Source organism: Falco punctatus (genome assembly GCF_963210335.1).
Source record: "Falco punctatus genome assembly, chromosome: 4".
Taxonomy (NCBI): Eukaryota; Metazoa; Chordata; class Aves; order Falconiformes; family Falconidae; genus Falco; species Falco punctatus.
Window position 1 is genome coordinate 31,515,665 of NC_137583.1, and position 13,492 is coordinate 31,529,156.

The window sequence follows — 13,492 nt, forward strand, 5'->3', positions numbered from 1 at the left end:
AAAGCATGTAATTTTTGTAGCAAAGATATTCCAAAGTGCTAAGTGCTACAGCAGAGCAATTGCAATGTTGCTCCGTCTCCTTGCCCAATGACACAGGGATTTTTCAGCTGAATACCAGCAAGCATGTGATTAAAAGCTCTTAGGATTCTGTGGTTGTGGGATTTCCAGCAGAACTCGCTATTTCTCTCATATCTTGCCCCTTTGTTTCCCCGAGTCCAGGGAAGAGTCTGAATTCGGTAATTGCCACCTGGATTTGCTTTGCAGTCTTCCCAAGGAACTTGTTTGAATAAATTGAATTGGCAAATGTATTGTTCAGCTGCAAAGCGTTGTGTCAGGAATAATGTAGGTATTACCAGTCTCTCTATTACAGTGCTGAGTGCACTGCCAGGGACAAGGAACCGATGCGGGAGCGGGAGCGCTCCCTTTGAGCAGCGTTCTCTCTTTCCTGGTCGGAAAGAAGTGCACTTTTTTTGGCTGGTTTGTCCATGTTCCAAAGCAAGAACAGAAGGAGCTGCTCAGAGCTTCCTCAGCATGTGCAGAAACTCTCCTCCATTGAGAAATTTTCTACTAATAGATTCCTACAATGTGTACTTGTGTTTCCTTCACTAGGCGTGACCTGGGTGCAGCAGTCACCTTGTTTTCCATGGAGCACTGGAGAAGTTGGTCCCTCTGATGCCACTGTTGGGTGTGTGTCAGCAGAGCCCAGGACAGTGTGGTCAGGACAGGCAGGTCCTGGGGTTGTACCTGCCCCTCGGTCAGAACAGGGCATTAAGCTACAGGGCTTTGCTGAAGGATGCTGAGGACTGGGTCAGGCTGTGGCAATTCAGGAATCAGGAGCTCAGGAGCCTAATCAAGGCTCTAACCACGTGCTGGGCAAGTTCTTTGGGTTGGGGACTGTCACTCACTGCATTTCTTTTCTGCACTGGTGTTCCCAAGATGGAGGTGATCTGAACATGCCAAAGTATGAAGTTTAAAGTTCCTCAGGGATATAGGCTCATGTGAATCTTCCCTACCTTGACGTGATCAGGCTCTGTGGGAGAAAGAAGCTCTCCTGCATGCAGGTCCCTGGAGGGTGGGGGGTCAGCCAGTGCCTGCAGCACGTCAGCACACCCCAGCCAGACACAACCACCACCGTGACATTGATGCCTCTCCCAGTGCCAACAAACGACTGTGACAGCAGGGACAGGAGCCCAGGACTCCCCTTAGGAGACCTGTAACTGGTGGGAAATGTGGCTCTGCAAACCTTGTGCCCTTGGCTGTAGGATGATCAGGAGATGCAGATGGCTCTCGCAGGTGAGTGGTCCTGCTGGGAGGATGCTCCATGGGACAGGGCAGTGGCACCACCTCCTCCCTCAGCTGGGCCTTACAAAAGGGAGGGCTGCCCAGCTACTAAAAAAAAGAAAAAGTCTTTAACTATGGGGCTGCTTGGAGGCCCAAGGCCTGCCAGGTGAGCAGGGTCCTGCAGAAGCTGCTTGGCCACCGAGGTGACCCCACTGTGTGGGTTAGCAGTGACATGGTGCCACCTCGTGGCACGCGGCTCCGAGTGTCACGCGTCCTTGTCCTTATGGGATGGACATCTTTCCAAGGGGAACATCACCCTGCGGGTGCTCCACCACCTCCCAGGGCTGCCTGGTGCCTCCAAGGACGTGGCTGCACCGTGGGCTGGTGGAGGCCACCGGGAAAGGGGTGGTTGGGAGCGGTGGGTGAGGGACTGCTCTCGGGAAAAGAAGGGAAATGACTAAATGCTCTCCTACCCCCTTGGCCGAGCAGTGGCCGCAGAGCAGGGTATGACCTGAACTCCTGCTGTCAGGCTCAGAGCCATCGCTTTTGGAACTGAGCTCTTTAGGGCTGTCTGCCCCCTGTGGGATCCATGCATTAGGGGTCTCCTCTCCTGTTCAGCTATTCCCCCCTGGATCTATCCTTTTCCTTCTGGTTCCTGAGCTCTACCAAGACCCCCCTGACCACCTTCCCCTGCTAAACCACAGAAGTCCTGCTCATCTGCACCAGAAATGGGTTTCATCCCCTCCTGGACCTACAGCATAAACCAAACCCCACTGATGAGGGTTCAGGTTTATTTCTTACTGCTACAAAATGGGAAAGAAGGATGGCTCCATTTATCTACACAAAAAAGGAAAAATAAAGATAACACTGAGTTTTGGCACTGCTGTTAAATCATCATCAGATGAAGTACTTAAGGACAGAGTCTCAGTTTTCAGTGAAATGCTTTAATTCAAGCCAGCAATGCAATGAAAAGGGAGGATTTGGGCTTTAACTTCCCTTGCTGATTGATGGTGTCATGGTAGTGTCTAGGAAATGTGGGGCTCGGTAGCTGTGGACTGGGTCCCGTTGTGCCACTTGCTTGCAGTATGGACTCAACAAAAAGAAGAGTTGTTATCCCAGGGAAGTCTGCCACGGAGACCCCTAATCTGTTTTCTGCTAGGTATTGGCCGCTGACATTGTAAGACATTTATGTTTGATCTATGACCACAAATCACCTGATAAGGGATTTATTTTTCCACCACTATTAGAAAGGCTGTTGCAATGTTTCCTACCCTTTGAGATAGCCTTTCAGAGCTACGTGCCCTCTGTACCTGTCCCACTGTCGGCTCGGCTGCCATCTGTGCTCTTTCCTTTTGGGCTGGGACATTCCCAAAGAGCAAAGCAAATTATTTGATTCTGCTGAGTTTTTTTTGTTCTTCTTGTACAGTACATAGTGATACTGAAGAAGGAAAAGCATCCTTTCTAAAAGGATGGTCCTTTTAGTGCATCCTGCCTGGATGCTCTAAAAGGGGGTTGGAGACACAGCAGGTATCAGAGGCAGTGGGAGATATGGTGGATTTTACCTCTAAAACACCAAATCTGAGGTTTCCCCTGCAGGGCCAAGAGCTGGGGATTAGGAGCACTTGGTCTCTAATTGAAGTTCGGTCTACAAAACAAAGCTTTTTTTTTTTTTTCAGTATAACTCAAGGAGATAATTTAACATTCTTGTACAGGTATATATCACCAAAAACCTAACCATCAGAGGAGGCCCTTTCTAGTTTACTTCATCATTTAGGAAGGGGGCTTTAAACAAGAGACTCTTCTATTGAAGAAGTGAGCTCGTGCTAGTATAATGGTATCTGTGTAAATCCGGCAGCGTAACAGTGGCTGTGGCTATGAACCCTTAGGCACTTAGCAAGGATTTGCCAAGGAGCCTAAGGGCCGATACACACTTGAAACTCAATGGGATTTAGGTGCCTAAATGCATTAGGCTGCTTGGAAAATCCAGGCCTTTGAAGTTAAAGTAGGCACACACACACAAAAAAAAAAAAAAGAAAAAAAAAAGAAAAAAGAAAAGGTTAAAAAAAATTAAAATAATAAAAGTCAGGCTTGTGCCTGACTTTGTTGCTGTGAAGGCAGTGGATGCTCTGAGTTTTGCACCTGAAACAAGGCATTGGGAGGTGGCCACCAAAAGCGACTGAGAGGCTCCAACAGCATGATGGTTCAGAAGAGCTCCATCCCTGATGTGTCCCACCCCATCAGGAACTGCAGGATGGCCCCTCCAAACCATTTCCACTTCTTATGGGTGTCTGCTTGTGTGTGAATGAGCCAGGGCATTTAGCTGGGGACATCCACCTTGTGAAAGCGTATGAGGAAAACATTAAAAATGCCTCTTTTTTTGGTTCAGAAGAATCTTAGGACATTAAAAGTTGGAGAACTTATCTTCATTATTTCTCTTTAAAGTTACTTATGAATTTAGAATGGCTCTGCTCATATTTCTCTTTTATTTGCTATCTCCCCAGGCTAAAGTGTTGTCTATTTATCTTACAGATTAGGTTACTTTTTATGGGGTTCCTGCTATTATATTTCACCTCTAACTTTGTTAGTTTGTGTTTGATATTAAATTATGTTGAATAAAATGGGCAGCTCAAGGACATTTTTCAGCTCTATCCTGAAATGAGGTTCTTAATCCTGTTTCTGGGTCTGCCCCTGTAGCCCAGCCCATGGGGACAGGATCAGGTGTGTAACGGCAGCAGAGTGTTTGTATCGACTATGGGCTTTGCATGGTGAAGTTGCAGAAGAATCGTGCCTGTAAAACCAGTCGGTTCATGTACAGTGATTTTGGAGGCATCTCTTTAGAAACGGGTTCTAATAATATTGACATCATCACAAGATAAGATCCAGGACTAGTTAAATCACAGCCTTGCAACTCAGTGCTCCTTTGGGGATTAGAAGAAGTCGCTGAGCTGTCACTCTAAAGCTGATCATGGGCTCGTTTAACTATGTCATCCCATCAGACAGCCCTTTCAATTATGTCAACCTGTCTGCTCTCCCTAGACTCTAATTTTAGAGCAGCAGTAGCTAATATTCTTGGAAAACTGATCCGCCTCCACAGATCTCTCCTCTGTCTGCTGCTGTTAACGGAGTATCCTGTGGGGAGATCGGACTGCTTTACTTCCCCTCCTGTAATAAACCTAATAAAAATAGGTACCATTAGGTTCCTTTGTGTGTGGTCTCTTTAAGACACTTATCTGAGCTATGTAATGGAGATGTCACGTCTCCTCCACAGAGGGATCTGGCAGCACCACAGGGTCATCACAATAAAAATAAAATTCAGTTTTAAGAGCCTGGTACGAAATTAAGAGCTGAAAGGCAGGACAATAGGACTGGAGTTCAGAGGCCTGGAAGAGGCAAATGTGAGCTGGAGTCACCGGAATGTTAATGCAGAGGTGACTCTCAGCTGGAGCAGCAAGCTGGATGCTGCCAGCTGGTGCAGGAGGACCGTGAGTGATGGGGTGGCCCTCGGAACCCCAGGGACAGGGGACTTGTCTGTGTCTTCTGGATAGTGCTGGGAGGAGTTTGGGGCACACAAGACAGAGAGGAGGTGGATTGTACCTGGCTTTCTCAGCCACGGGCATCTCTGTGCTGTGCTGCCCGTTATAACACACCTGGGTGGGAAGGGGACAGACCCTGCCTCGAGAGATAGAATGGAGCCTGCCACACCCCTGGGTCCCCATCCATGTCTGTAGCTGGCAGCGATGTGGGATAGTCATCCCCTAACATCCCACAAACGTCCCCCTGCCCTCGCAGGCTGGCAGTGCAGGAGGAAGCGAAGCTGCCCGTGGGCTGTCCCATTTGGGTTTTCCATCAGGTCAGCCATGGCACTGAACAGCAGCAAGAACTTTCTCCAGCCATGCAATTAGAGCTGCCATGACAGAGGGGACGGGGGAGGCCTTTGAAGACCTTCTCTCTCTCTTCTGGGAAGCGTGACAGTCCCTCTGGCTGGGTCAAGTCTCCCTTGGCCGTTGCTCCTCTTTGGTTGGCCTCCACCAGGCTGGACTGGCCGTACTGGAAGACAGTGGTGTGCAGGTCTGAGGCTGTCAAAGGATTTTCTGTTTTCTGCAGAGCAATTCTAGCCTTCTCCAAAATAACGACTCTTGGGGGCCCTGTTTGAAGGAGCAAGCATCCGTGAGGCTGAGAAAGGCTGTGATCCTCTCTAGAGGGGTTTTACTCCCCTTTTAGGATGCAGTGTGGGTCCTAAGGCAGGTGGCTCTGGGGAGGTGGGGTTGATGGTGGTGTTTAACCCCTGCAGAGCCACCAAGAGGCAATCCCAGGGACTGGAGGGAGAGGAAGGGAAGGACAAAGAGCAGAACTGCAGGACAAAGGAAAAAGCAATAGCCCTCCTCCCCTACAAAACACTAGAAAAGAAGTGAAAGGGATGGAGGGGAAAAGAGGAGGCAGAAGAGACTGTGCAGAGACAAGGGAGGGAGGTGACCCCCATCCATCTCACCCAGTGTCACCACCCTGGTGGCAAAGGCCATGCCTTCCCTTTGCAGATCAGGTTGTATAAAACCACCATGCTGCAGGCTGCCAGGGAACGGTACCTCCCCCAGATTCCAGCAAGTTAGTTACACGTAGCTTTCCTTTCATAAATCCATGTTGGCTGCCCCTAATCAAATTCTGCTTCTCAAGCAATTTCCCTTGCTAATTCCTCCCGAATCTGTTCTAACCCACCTATCCCCCTTGTCGCTAAGCTAGCCAGCCTCTAATCACATGCTGCACTGTGTGATCCTTTCCTGAGTAATACAGGGTTCGGCACTTTCCTCCAGTTCTCAGCAGCCTAACCTGTCAGGAGCAACCTTCTAAAAATATCACTAAAGACCTCGGCTAATTTCTAATCCTCATTTCTATTAAGACGGCTGCCTGTACTATGTGGGTTTCTAGACTTGGGATTTACAGTCCTCCTTAAGAGCATCTAATCTGTGCAGAGCCATTTCTGTTGTTATCCATACGCAAACTCCTCCCTTCTCCACCATAAAACATGATCCCTTTGGCAGCGGCTCTCCACTCTGCAGGGCGGCATCAGCCAGCCAGCAAAGACACTAGCCTCTTCCTCTCCGCCTAGCTCACCGCTTTTTGGCAAGCCTTCCCAGAGAGATCAGTGGGGTCCCACTCCTGTTGGGTGCTGGATGGGTGCTTTGTATGAAAAAAATCAGCCTGCAAGCTCAGCAGGGCACGTGATAGTCTTTGCACTTCCCAAGTCCTTGAGTGTTGTGTAAATAGTATCACAGAGCTGATGTATAAATGCATAACGGAGCAACAGTCTTGAAGTACCTTGTATAACTGGACTTTCTATTACTGTTTGCCTTTGGATATTTCTTGCTGCTTCCTCCTTTTTAACACTTCCCTGGCCCCAGCTGTCAAAACCACCCAGGTCAGAAGAGCAGACAAAGCTGGGGAGAGCACCATGCTCCGGCTGACCCCACCGCCCTGGCAGACACCAGGTAGCTGGCTCAGCTCAGCCAAGGCAAATCCTTTTACCACATGTCCTTGGCCAAAGGAACCTGGTGGAAGATGCTGCTTGAGTGTGTTCTCAAGAACCAGCCATGTCTGTGTGCCAAAAGGAAGACTGCCTGCTAAAGCTCTCTCTGGGCTTAAGACCACCAGGGTTTGCATCAAATACAACTCAAAAGGCAGGTTCTGTGGGCAGGGAGAAGGGCAGCCACAGCCTGAGGATGGGACCATCAGCAGATGAACAGCAGGATGTCTGATGGAAACATCTACCACTGCTGCAGAATGCTCTTCTACGACACAGCTGGACAACGGCGGCTCTAACTTACGCCTTCAAAGCAGTGTCAGCCTGGTTCCTTCAGCTGCTGGTTATACAGACGCAGTGAGAAGAAACTGTAAATCAGAGGACAACACTGTTTTGAAGGCAGATGGCCAGGAAAGATTTTACACTAGAAACTTGAAGCTGTCTTCTTTTCATGAGAGCAGGGCAGTTGTGGGACAGCCTTCTGATGGGAATAAAGTACTTTTAATATCAGGTTTGGTTTGTTTATGAAAAGAATTGCATGTAGGAGTTATCTGTTTAATAGAGACTTGAACTGGATGACCTGGAAGGTTTCCTCTCGCATCAGTCTCCAATTCCTATGTGAGTATAGCCATGCCTGGCAGAGGGGCAGGACTCAGTCCACTTGGCACAGCCCTGCCTTTCACACTGCTCCCTGGCCTGAGCTGGTACCTCCCTGCATGGCTATGTCACCCCCCAGGGGGTCCCCAGGGCAGGTTGTGGATGCTCCCAGCACGGATGTGGCATGGCTGTCCAAAAAGACCTCATGCAGCAAGTGCTGCAGCAGAGGGATGAAATCAGAGTCTGCCCTTTGGAAACCAAAGACTTGTGGCAGACTGCAATGCTCTGTCATCTCAGTTGTTCTTTAGAGGAAGGGCTTTAAGTGAGGACCTTCCATAATTTTATGGCTTCAGGAGGGAAAATTAATATGCTTGGGAAGGCCTGGGAGGAGGGTCTGGCTGATGACGTGGTATCATTTAATCCAGCAGGAGTGTGCTTTTGAGAAGACCGTAACACTGGTGCAGCTGGCTGTGAGCTGGCACGCACAGCCGGAGTCACACAAATGCTGGCCAGGTGATGTGGAAGACAGATGAGTGGCACATGCCATTCCCAGAGTCTGACGGCAGAAATTGGCCTTTGCAGTCAGCCACCACACGCCTTACTAAAGCTCCTGTTCAATCTCGTGGCTCCACTCTGCATCTGAGTCATGTACTACAGGAGAAAGTCTGGTGTTTTCTGGGGAGAGCAGGGGCAGAACAACATTTTGTCATTTCTCAATCTCGTAACAAATGTCATTAAATCAATAGTCCTCACCTCCGCCGTGCGAAGCTGGTATTGTTACACACATTCAAAGATCAACAATTCTAAACTACACCTTGATTTCGAGGTGCCTTGTTAAAGTGAGAGAAGCATTTAAAACCAGAGACCAACTGGGGAACTTTTTATGCCATTAACCTGTGCCAATGCACAGCTGCAGCTGAGGCTTGTCCACCAAGATCAGGCAGCACAGTCCACTCAAACCAGTTGTGGTTCACTGTGGCTTGTCCACCCAAGCCAGTTAGCACATGCCAAGGTCCTGCAGTGGGGCTGAGCACCAGCCTGCTGTGAGAACACCCGCTCTCACCTGGCTCTCTGGATATATTTAAAGTTTGGAAGTGACATGAGTTAAGCATCACAGTCCAGAGGGATGGTGCAGTAGCCTAAGCCCTGATGAAAAAATGAAATGAAAATGGAAGAGGCAAAGAGCTGAAGTGCTCCTGTGTTCACTGGAGCAAACCAGTCTGACACGGGCTTTTCCAGGGCACTCTCCCACATGTTCTTATTTGAGATATGGGTCCCATGGCGATGACAGCTGTGCACTCTTATCCCTTTAAGTGCCTGTGCAACAGGGTATTCACAGCAGCAGGACTGCTTGTGTCAGTGGATGTGATCCCCTGGAGAAGCTGGAGAGGCCCTTGTCTCCATCATCGTCACCCCCTCTCACGCTCACCCTGAACTCATCCCCGTGCCCTTCCCTATGCCCTGCTGCCTTCCCTTCCTGTTCCCCCATCCCCTTCCCCATCCCAGGTGCCCATCTTTATCCTGGCTCCGAGCCTAGTGTCACTGGCTGAATTTTGGGGGTTTTGACCATGGGTCAGTTTAGACGGCAGCACGCCTGCTGGTAACAGATGGGTTCACCTGCCCCACAGGCTCCTAGGTCAGGAGCTAGCAGGAGGAGCAGGCAGCTCTGGAGGACTATAAGGGTAATGCAAACTTATGAGGCGCAAAGATTAGAGGCAAAAGCCCAGCTGGAACTCAGACTGGCCACTGCTGTAAAAGAAAGTAACAAATGTTTTTACACATATATTAGAAGCAAAAGGAGGGCCAAGGACAATCTCCATCCTTTACTGGATGCAGCAGGGAACTGCCACAAAGGACGAGGAAAAGGCTGAGGTACTTAATGCTTTCTTTGCCTCCGTCCTTAACAGTAAGGCCAGTTACCCTCAAAGTACTGATCCCCCTGAGCAGGGAGGCAGGGATAGGAGGAGCACAACGCGGTCCTGACAGCCCAGGAGGAAACACTCAGTGACCTGCTGCTCCACTGGGACACGCACAGGTCTGTGGGGCTGGGTAGGATCCACCCAAGGGTGCTGCGGGAGCTGGCAGAGGAGCTCGCCCAGCCACTCCATCATTTACCAGCAGCCCTGGTTACCTCAAACCCTGGGCTCAGCTGTGGCCCCTCACTGCCAGGGGGACGTGGAGGGGCTGGAGCGTGTCCAGAGCCAGGCAGGGGCTGGGGAAGGGGCTGGGGCACAAGCCCTGTGGGGAGCGGCTGGGGGAGCTGGGGGGGGTCAGCCTGGAGAGCAGGGGGCTCGGGGGGGACCTGATCGCTCCCTCCAGCTGCCTGACAGGGGCTGTGGGCAGGGGGGGTCGGTCTCTGCGCCCAGAGAACAAGCGACAGGGCAAGAGCAAACGGCCTCGGGCTGCGCCAGGGGAGGTTTAGGTTGGAAACTGGGAAAAACTTCTTCCCCAAAGGAGCTGTCAAGCACTGGCACAGGCTGCCCGGGGAGGTGGTGGAGTCACCACCCCGGAGGTATTTAAAGCACTGGCAGCCGGGTGCTCCGGCCCGTGGTTCAGCGATGGGCTGGGCGGCGCCGGGCTGCACACCGGACCTGATGCCCCCAAAGGCCTTTTCCAGCCCGAACGACGCCGCGACGCCGCGCAGCCACGGCGACGCCCGATGCCCCGCCCCCGGCCAGCCGCGCCTGGCCACGGCCCCGCCCCCGGCGCATGACTCAGCACGGCCCCCGCCCGCCCATTGGCCGCCCGCCTGGAACGCGCAGCAGACGGCGACGGAGGGCGGGGGGCGCTACTGGCTCGGGCCGCCGTGTCGTCATCCGCGGTGGCCGGGGCGGGCGGGAGCGTGACTCAGCACGTGGGCGCGGCCCGGGCTGAGTCAGCAGGAGGCGCATAAAGGCGGCGGTGGCGGAGCGGTGCCTTCTCGGGTGTGAGGTCTCCTGTTCTGGTCCCGCTGCCCTGCCGGTATGGAGCTCCCGGGGCTGGGCGAGCACTGCTCCGAGCGCACCTGCAAGCAGCTGGGTAAGGCGCGGTTGAGGGCTTCGGTGCTGTCCGAAGGGAGCCGTCAGCGGGGACCGGCTCCCTAGGGATTCTCCGGGAGGCGGGCCGGCGGCACGCGTAGGGGATGGGTAGCTGGTGTACTGGGGGGGCAGTCCTGTACCCCGAGTTTGTACAAGGGCGCTTTGGGCAGTGGCAGATACGAGTGTTGCTGCTGTAGCCCCCCTTAAATAGCGTTGGTGAAAAAGTAATAGTGGAGCCCGGTGTATTTTGTTGTTAAAGTATTAAAGGAGGCTTTTTAAAGAATAAAAAGACTTTTGGGTCTGAGGTTTTGCCTTATACTTCAGCTCCTAGCTCTAGATCAGTGTCTCCATAAAGTTTTCTCATTCAAGTAGCTCCTGAGCTATTTATGACTTGCGTTATTCTGGCAGTGGATTAAAAAAGGGAAAACTTCACTCTTGCTTTTCTAGTTTTACAATTGGTGAAGAATGGCATACTTTCCTAGAGATGACTGGATTGTGATGAGACAAAAAATATTTACTTTACAATTTATTTGTAGTCTTTTGTGAGTATTCTCACAGCTGTTGGCTCTGCTCCATGCAAATCTGTTTTTTTTATTCTTCTCCCAGACTTCCTTCCTCTGAAATGCGATGCATGTGGGGAAGTCTTATGTAAAGATCACATCCGTTATGATGACCACAAGTGTAGCTCTGCCTACAAAAAAGTAAGTTCCTATATGAAGTCAGTAATTCACAGTGCAGAAGTGCTATGTACAGAAGTCATGTACAAAGGCTGTTGTGAAACTTGGCCTGCGGTTTCCATAAAAGCAGGTGGGAGCACCAAAATGTAAGTGAATGATGATACAGCTGAAGTTCAAATATAGGAACACAGCACTTCAGAGGTCAGTACTGCTAGATTCTAGTTCCTTACACTTTATCTTTCCAGAGAGGAGTGCTTTTTTATATTTTAGGTAGTGTATTATGGCCTAAAACCTTCTGCAGCCCCAGTCCCTGAAGAATGAAACTACAGAAGAAAGGCATAGAATAATTTGTCTCTGGCCCATGCTTGAGCTTTGAAGTGTTCAAAGGATGTAATTCCAGAAAGCTGAGAAGCATATTTAAAGTTAACAAGTGTTGTCCCAAATTGGTTTGGCAAAGCATGTCTGACTTCTTTGGATAATGATTTGCAGCTAACCTTTGTGAATTATATCTTTAAAAGCATTAGTAAATGTTTGTGAATATACCTCATCACATATGGGTAAGAGAAGTGGAAGGACAGAAAAATAGTTGAATGTCTGACAGTTGGGCTTGAGGATCTTAAATCTTTTTTCCAGCCTAAATGACTCTATGATGCTAATCTGTTGTATGTTCTTAGAATGTGCAGGTTCCAGTGTGTCCACTCTGTAATGCACCTATCCCAGTACAGAAAGGGGAGATACCAGATATTGTGGTTGGAGCCCACATGGATAAGGACTGCAAATACAATCCGGCACAGCAAAAGCAAAGAGTAAGGAAACTGCTGTTGAGGTCTAAACTGCCTGCCTAATGCTGGTGGTTAAGTCTTCTGACTGTAACAGAGTGTAGAAGCTTGTGCTTTTTCCTTTTAAATCTTAAGGGTGCTTGAGCATTTGTGCTTCAGCTTGGTCATTGGGAAGCTGATCACAGAAAGCAAGCAAGCATTGCTAACTTTGTGTCCTCCATTTAGATCTTTACAAACAAGTGCTTAAAGCCAGGCTGCAAAAGGAAAGAGATGATAAAGGTCATTTGTGAACAGTGTGGTGGCAACTTCTGCATAAAGCATCGACATCCTCTGGATCATGACTGTAAAGGGAGCAGTCACCCCACTTCCAAGGCAGGGTAAGCTGTGTTTATGATACTTTAAGCTCAAGCTGAAGTTTCAGAGCTGGTATTGGGGATTGGTGGGGAGCTCAGATAAACAGGGAATTCTGTGAACTACTGCTCATGTCAATAAAATAGGCGCTATTTCCTCTTTGTAGTTCAGGCTTATTTTCTAAGAGTCTGTGAGCCAAGATAAAAGCTTGTCAAATGCTTTCCTAAAATTCTCCCAAGCTTACCTGTGTCAGTCTCTCTTAACTGAGAATAGGTACTGGCCAACTCAAGTACCCCTTGGGGTCTGGATCTGAATACTAGAATCTTAGTTCTGCTCAGTACTCAGTAACCAAGAACAATCAACACCCTGCCGAGCCAAGTTTAAACATAGTTTTAATAAAAATATCTCTTGTGGGCAGATGTACCTGTGCTGTTTTGTGCATTCAGACTGTAAGACTTGTGTGACAGATGCAGATAAGTAAAGTGGATGGAAAAGTGAAACTACTGGCAGTGTGCATAAAAAGGTGCTGAGCCTGCTTGTATTTCTTTGCAGATACGCAGCTCTGTTGAGAGCCTCTCAAACCACCTTCAAGTCAACGGGAGCAGTTGGAGTGCCATCTAATGGGAGTCTTCAGCACAACAGGTATAAGCTGCAGCAGAAAAGACAAACATTGTTCAAAAATAGTCTTGTGTCAACACTGTGTCGGAGTGCCACTGTCATGCCTCAAACTGCTCTGGAGTTGGTAGTTGACCTCTAATTGGGGTTGTGAATGCAGTACTGGGGTTCTGACAGCACAAGTAAATCTTTACTTCTCTGTACTGCAGTGATTAAAACTGCTATATAGATACAAGCATTATGTTGTAACAACAGGTTGGTCTCCCACCTGCTCAGTGTGAGGCTTGGTCAAGTTCTGGAAAAATGGTGTGTCATCAGAATGCTGAGGAAAGCATAGCAAGCATCTGAACTAAAATAAATGGCCCAAGCCCTTCCCTGCCAGTTTGTATCTCCTTGTGACTGAAAGTTCTAGTTGTGTAACTCTTACAGTGCGTTCTTATGTCTTTCAGATGCAGATAGAGGCTCTTCACATCTGGATCAAAACTTTGTCTACTTTGAAGTTAATCTTGTCTATAGCTCTTTAAAATTTTCTATACAATTAACTTATTTTTGTATCATAATGTTAATAAACATTCCATAAACTCACCCTTTGCAAACCAACTTTATTTGTTTTGAATAAGGACTTTTATGCTGTGAAGAATACTTGGTGGAGGAAACTGG

At 49.3% G+C, this 13,492-nt stretch overlaps 1 protein-coding gene across 2 annotated transcripts; it reads left to right on the forward strand.

Moving 5' to 3' along the window:
- Nucleotides 1-10,224: 10,224 nt before the first annotated feature.
- ZFAND2A (zinc finger AN1-type containing 2A) lies at nt 10,225-13,417 on the forward strand. 2 transcript variants are annotated; one of them, XM_080382484.1, is made up of 6 exons: nt 10,230-10,411; nt 11,017-11,111; nt 11,762-11,893; nt 12,092-12,243; nt 12,770-12,859; nt 13,282-13,417. In XM_080382484.1, the coding sequence occupies exons 1-6, from the start codon at nt 10,357-10,359 to the stop codon at nt 13,289-13,291; spliced, it is 534 nt and encodes a 177-aa protein (XP_080238610.1). In that variant the 5' UTR covers nt 10,230-10,356; the 3' UTR covers nt 13,292-13,417. The 2 variants fall into 2 exon arrangements, with proteins under 2 accessions (XP_080238609.1, XP_080238610.1); XM_080382483.1 differs by lacking the exon at nt 13,282-13,417 and having other exon boundaries at nt 10,225-10,411; nt 12,770-13,254.
- Nucleotides 13,418-13,492: the final 75 nt, after the last annotated feature.

Bases quoted from the DNA above. Each gene is read 5' to 3' on its own strand.
- ZFAND2A (XM_080382483.1), top strand. From the start codon at position 10,357: ATGGAGCTCCCGGGGCTGGGCGAGCACTGCTCCGAGCGCACCTGCAAG. The intron at 10,412-11,016 runs GTAAGGCGCGGT...TTCTTCTCCCAG, and splicing joins GCGCACCTGCAAGCAGCTGG to ACTTCCTTCCTCTGAAATGC. The intron at 11,894-12,091 runs GTAAGGAAACTG...TCCTCCATTTAG, and splicing joins CGGCACAGCAAAAGCAAAGA to ATCTTTACAAACAAGTGCTT.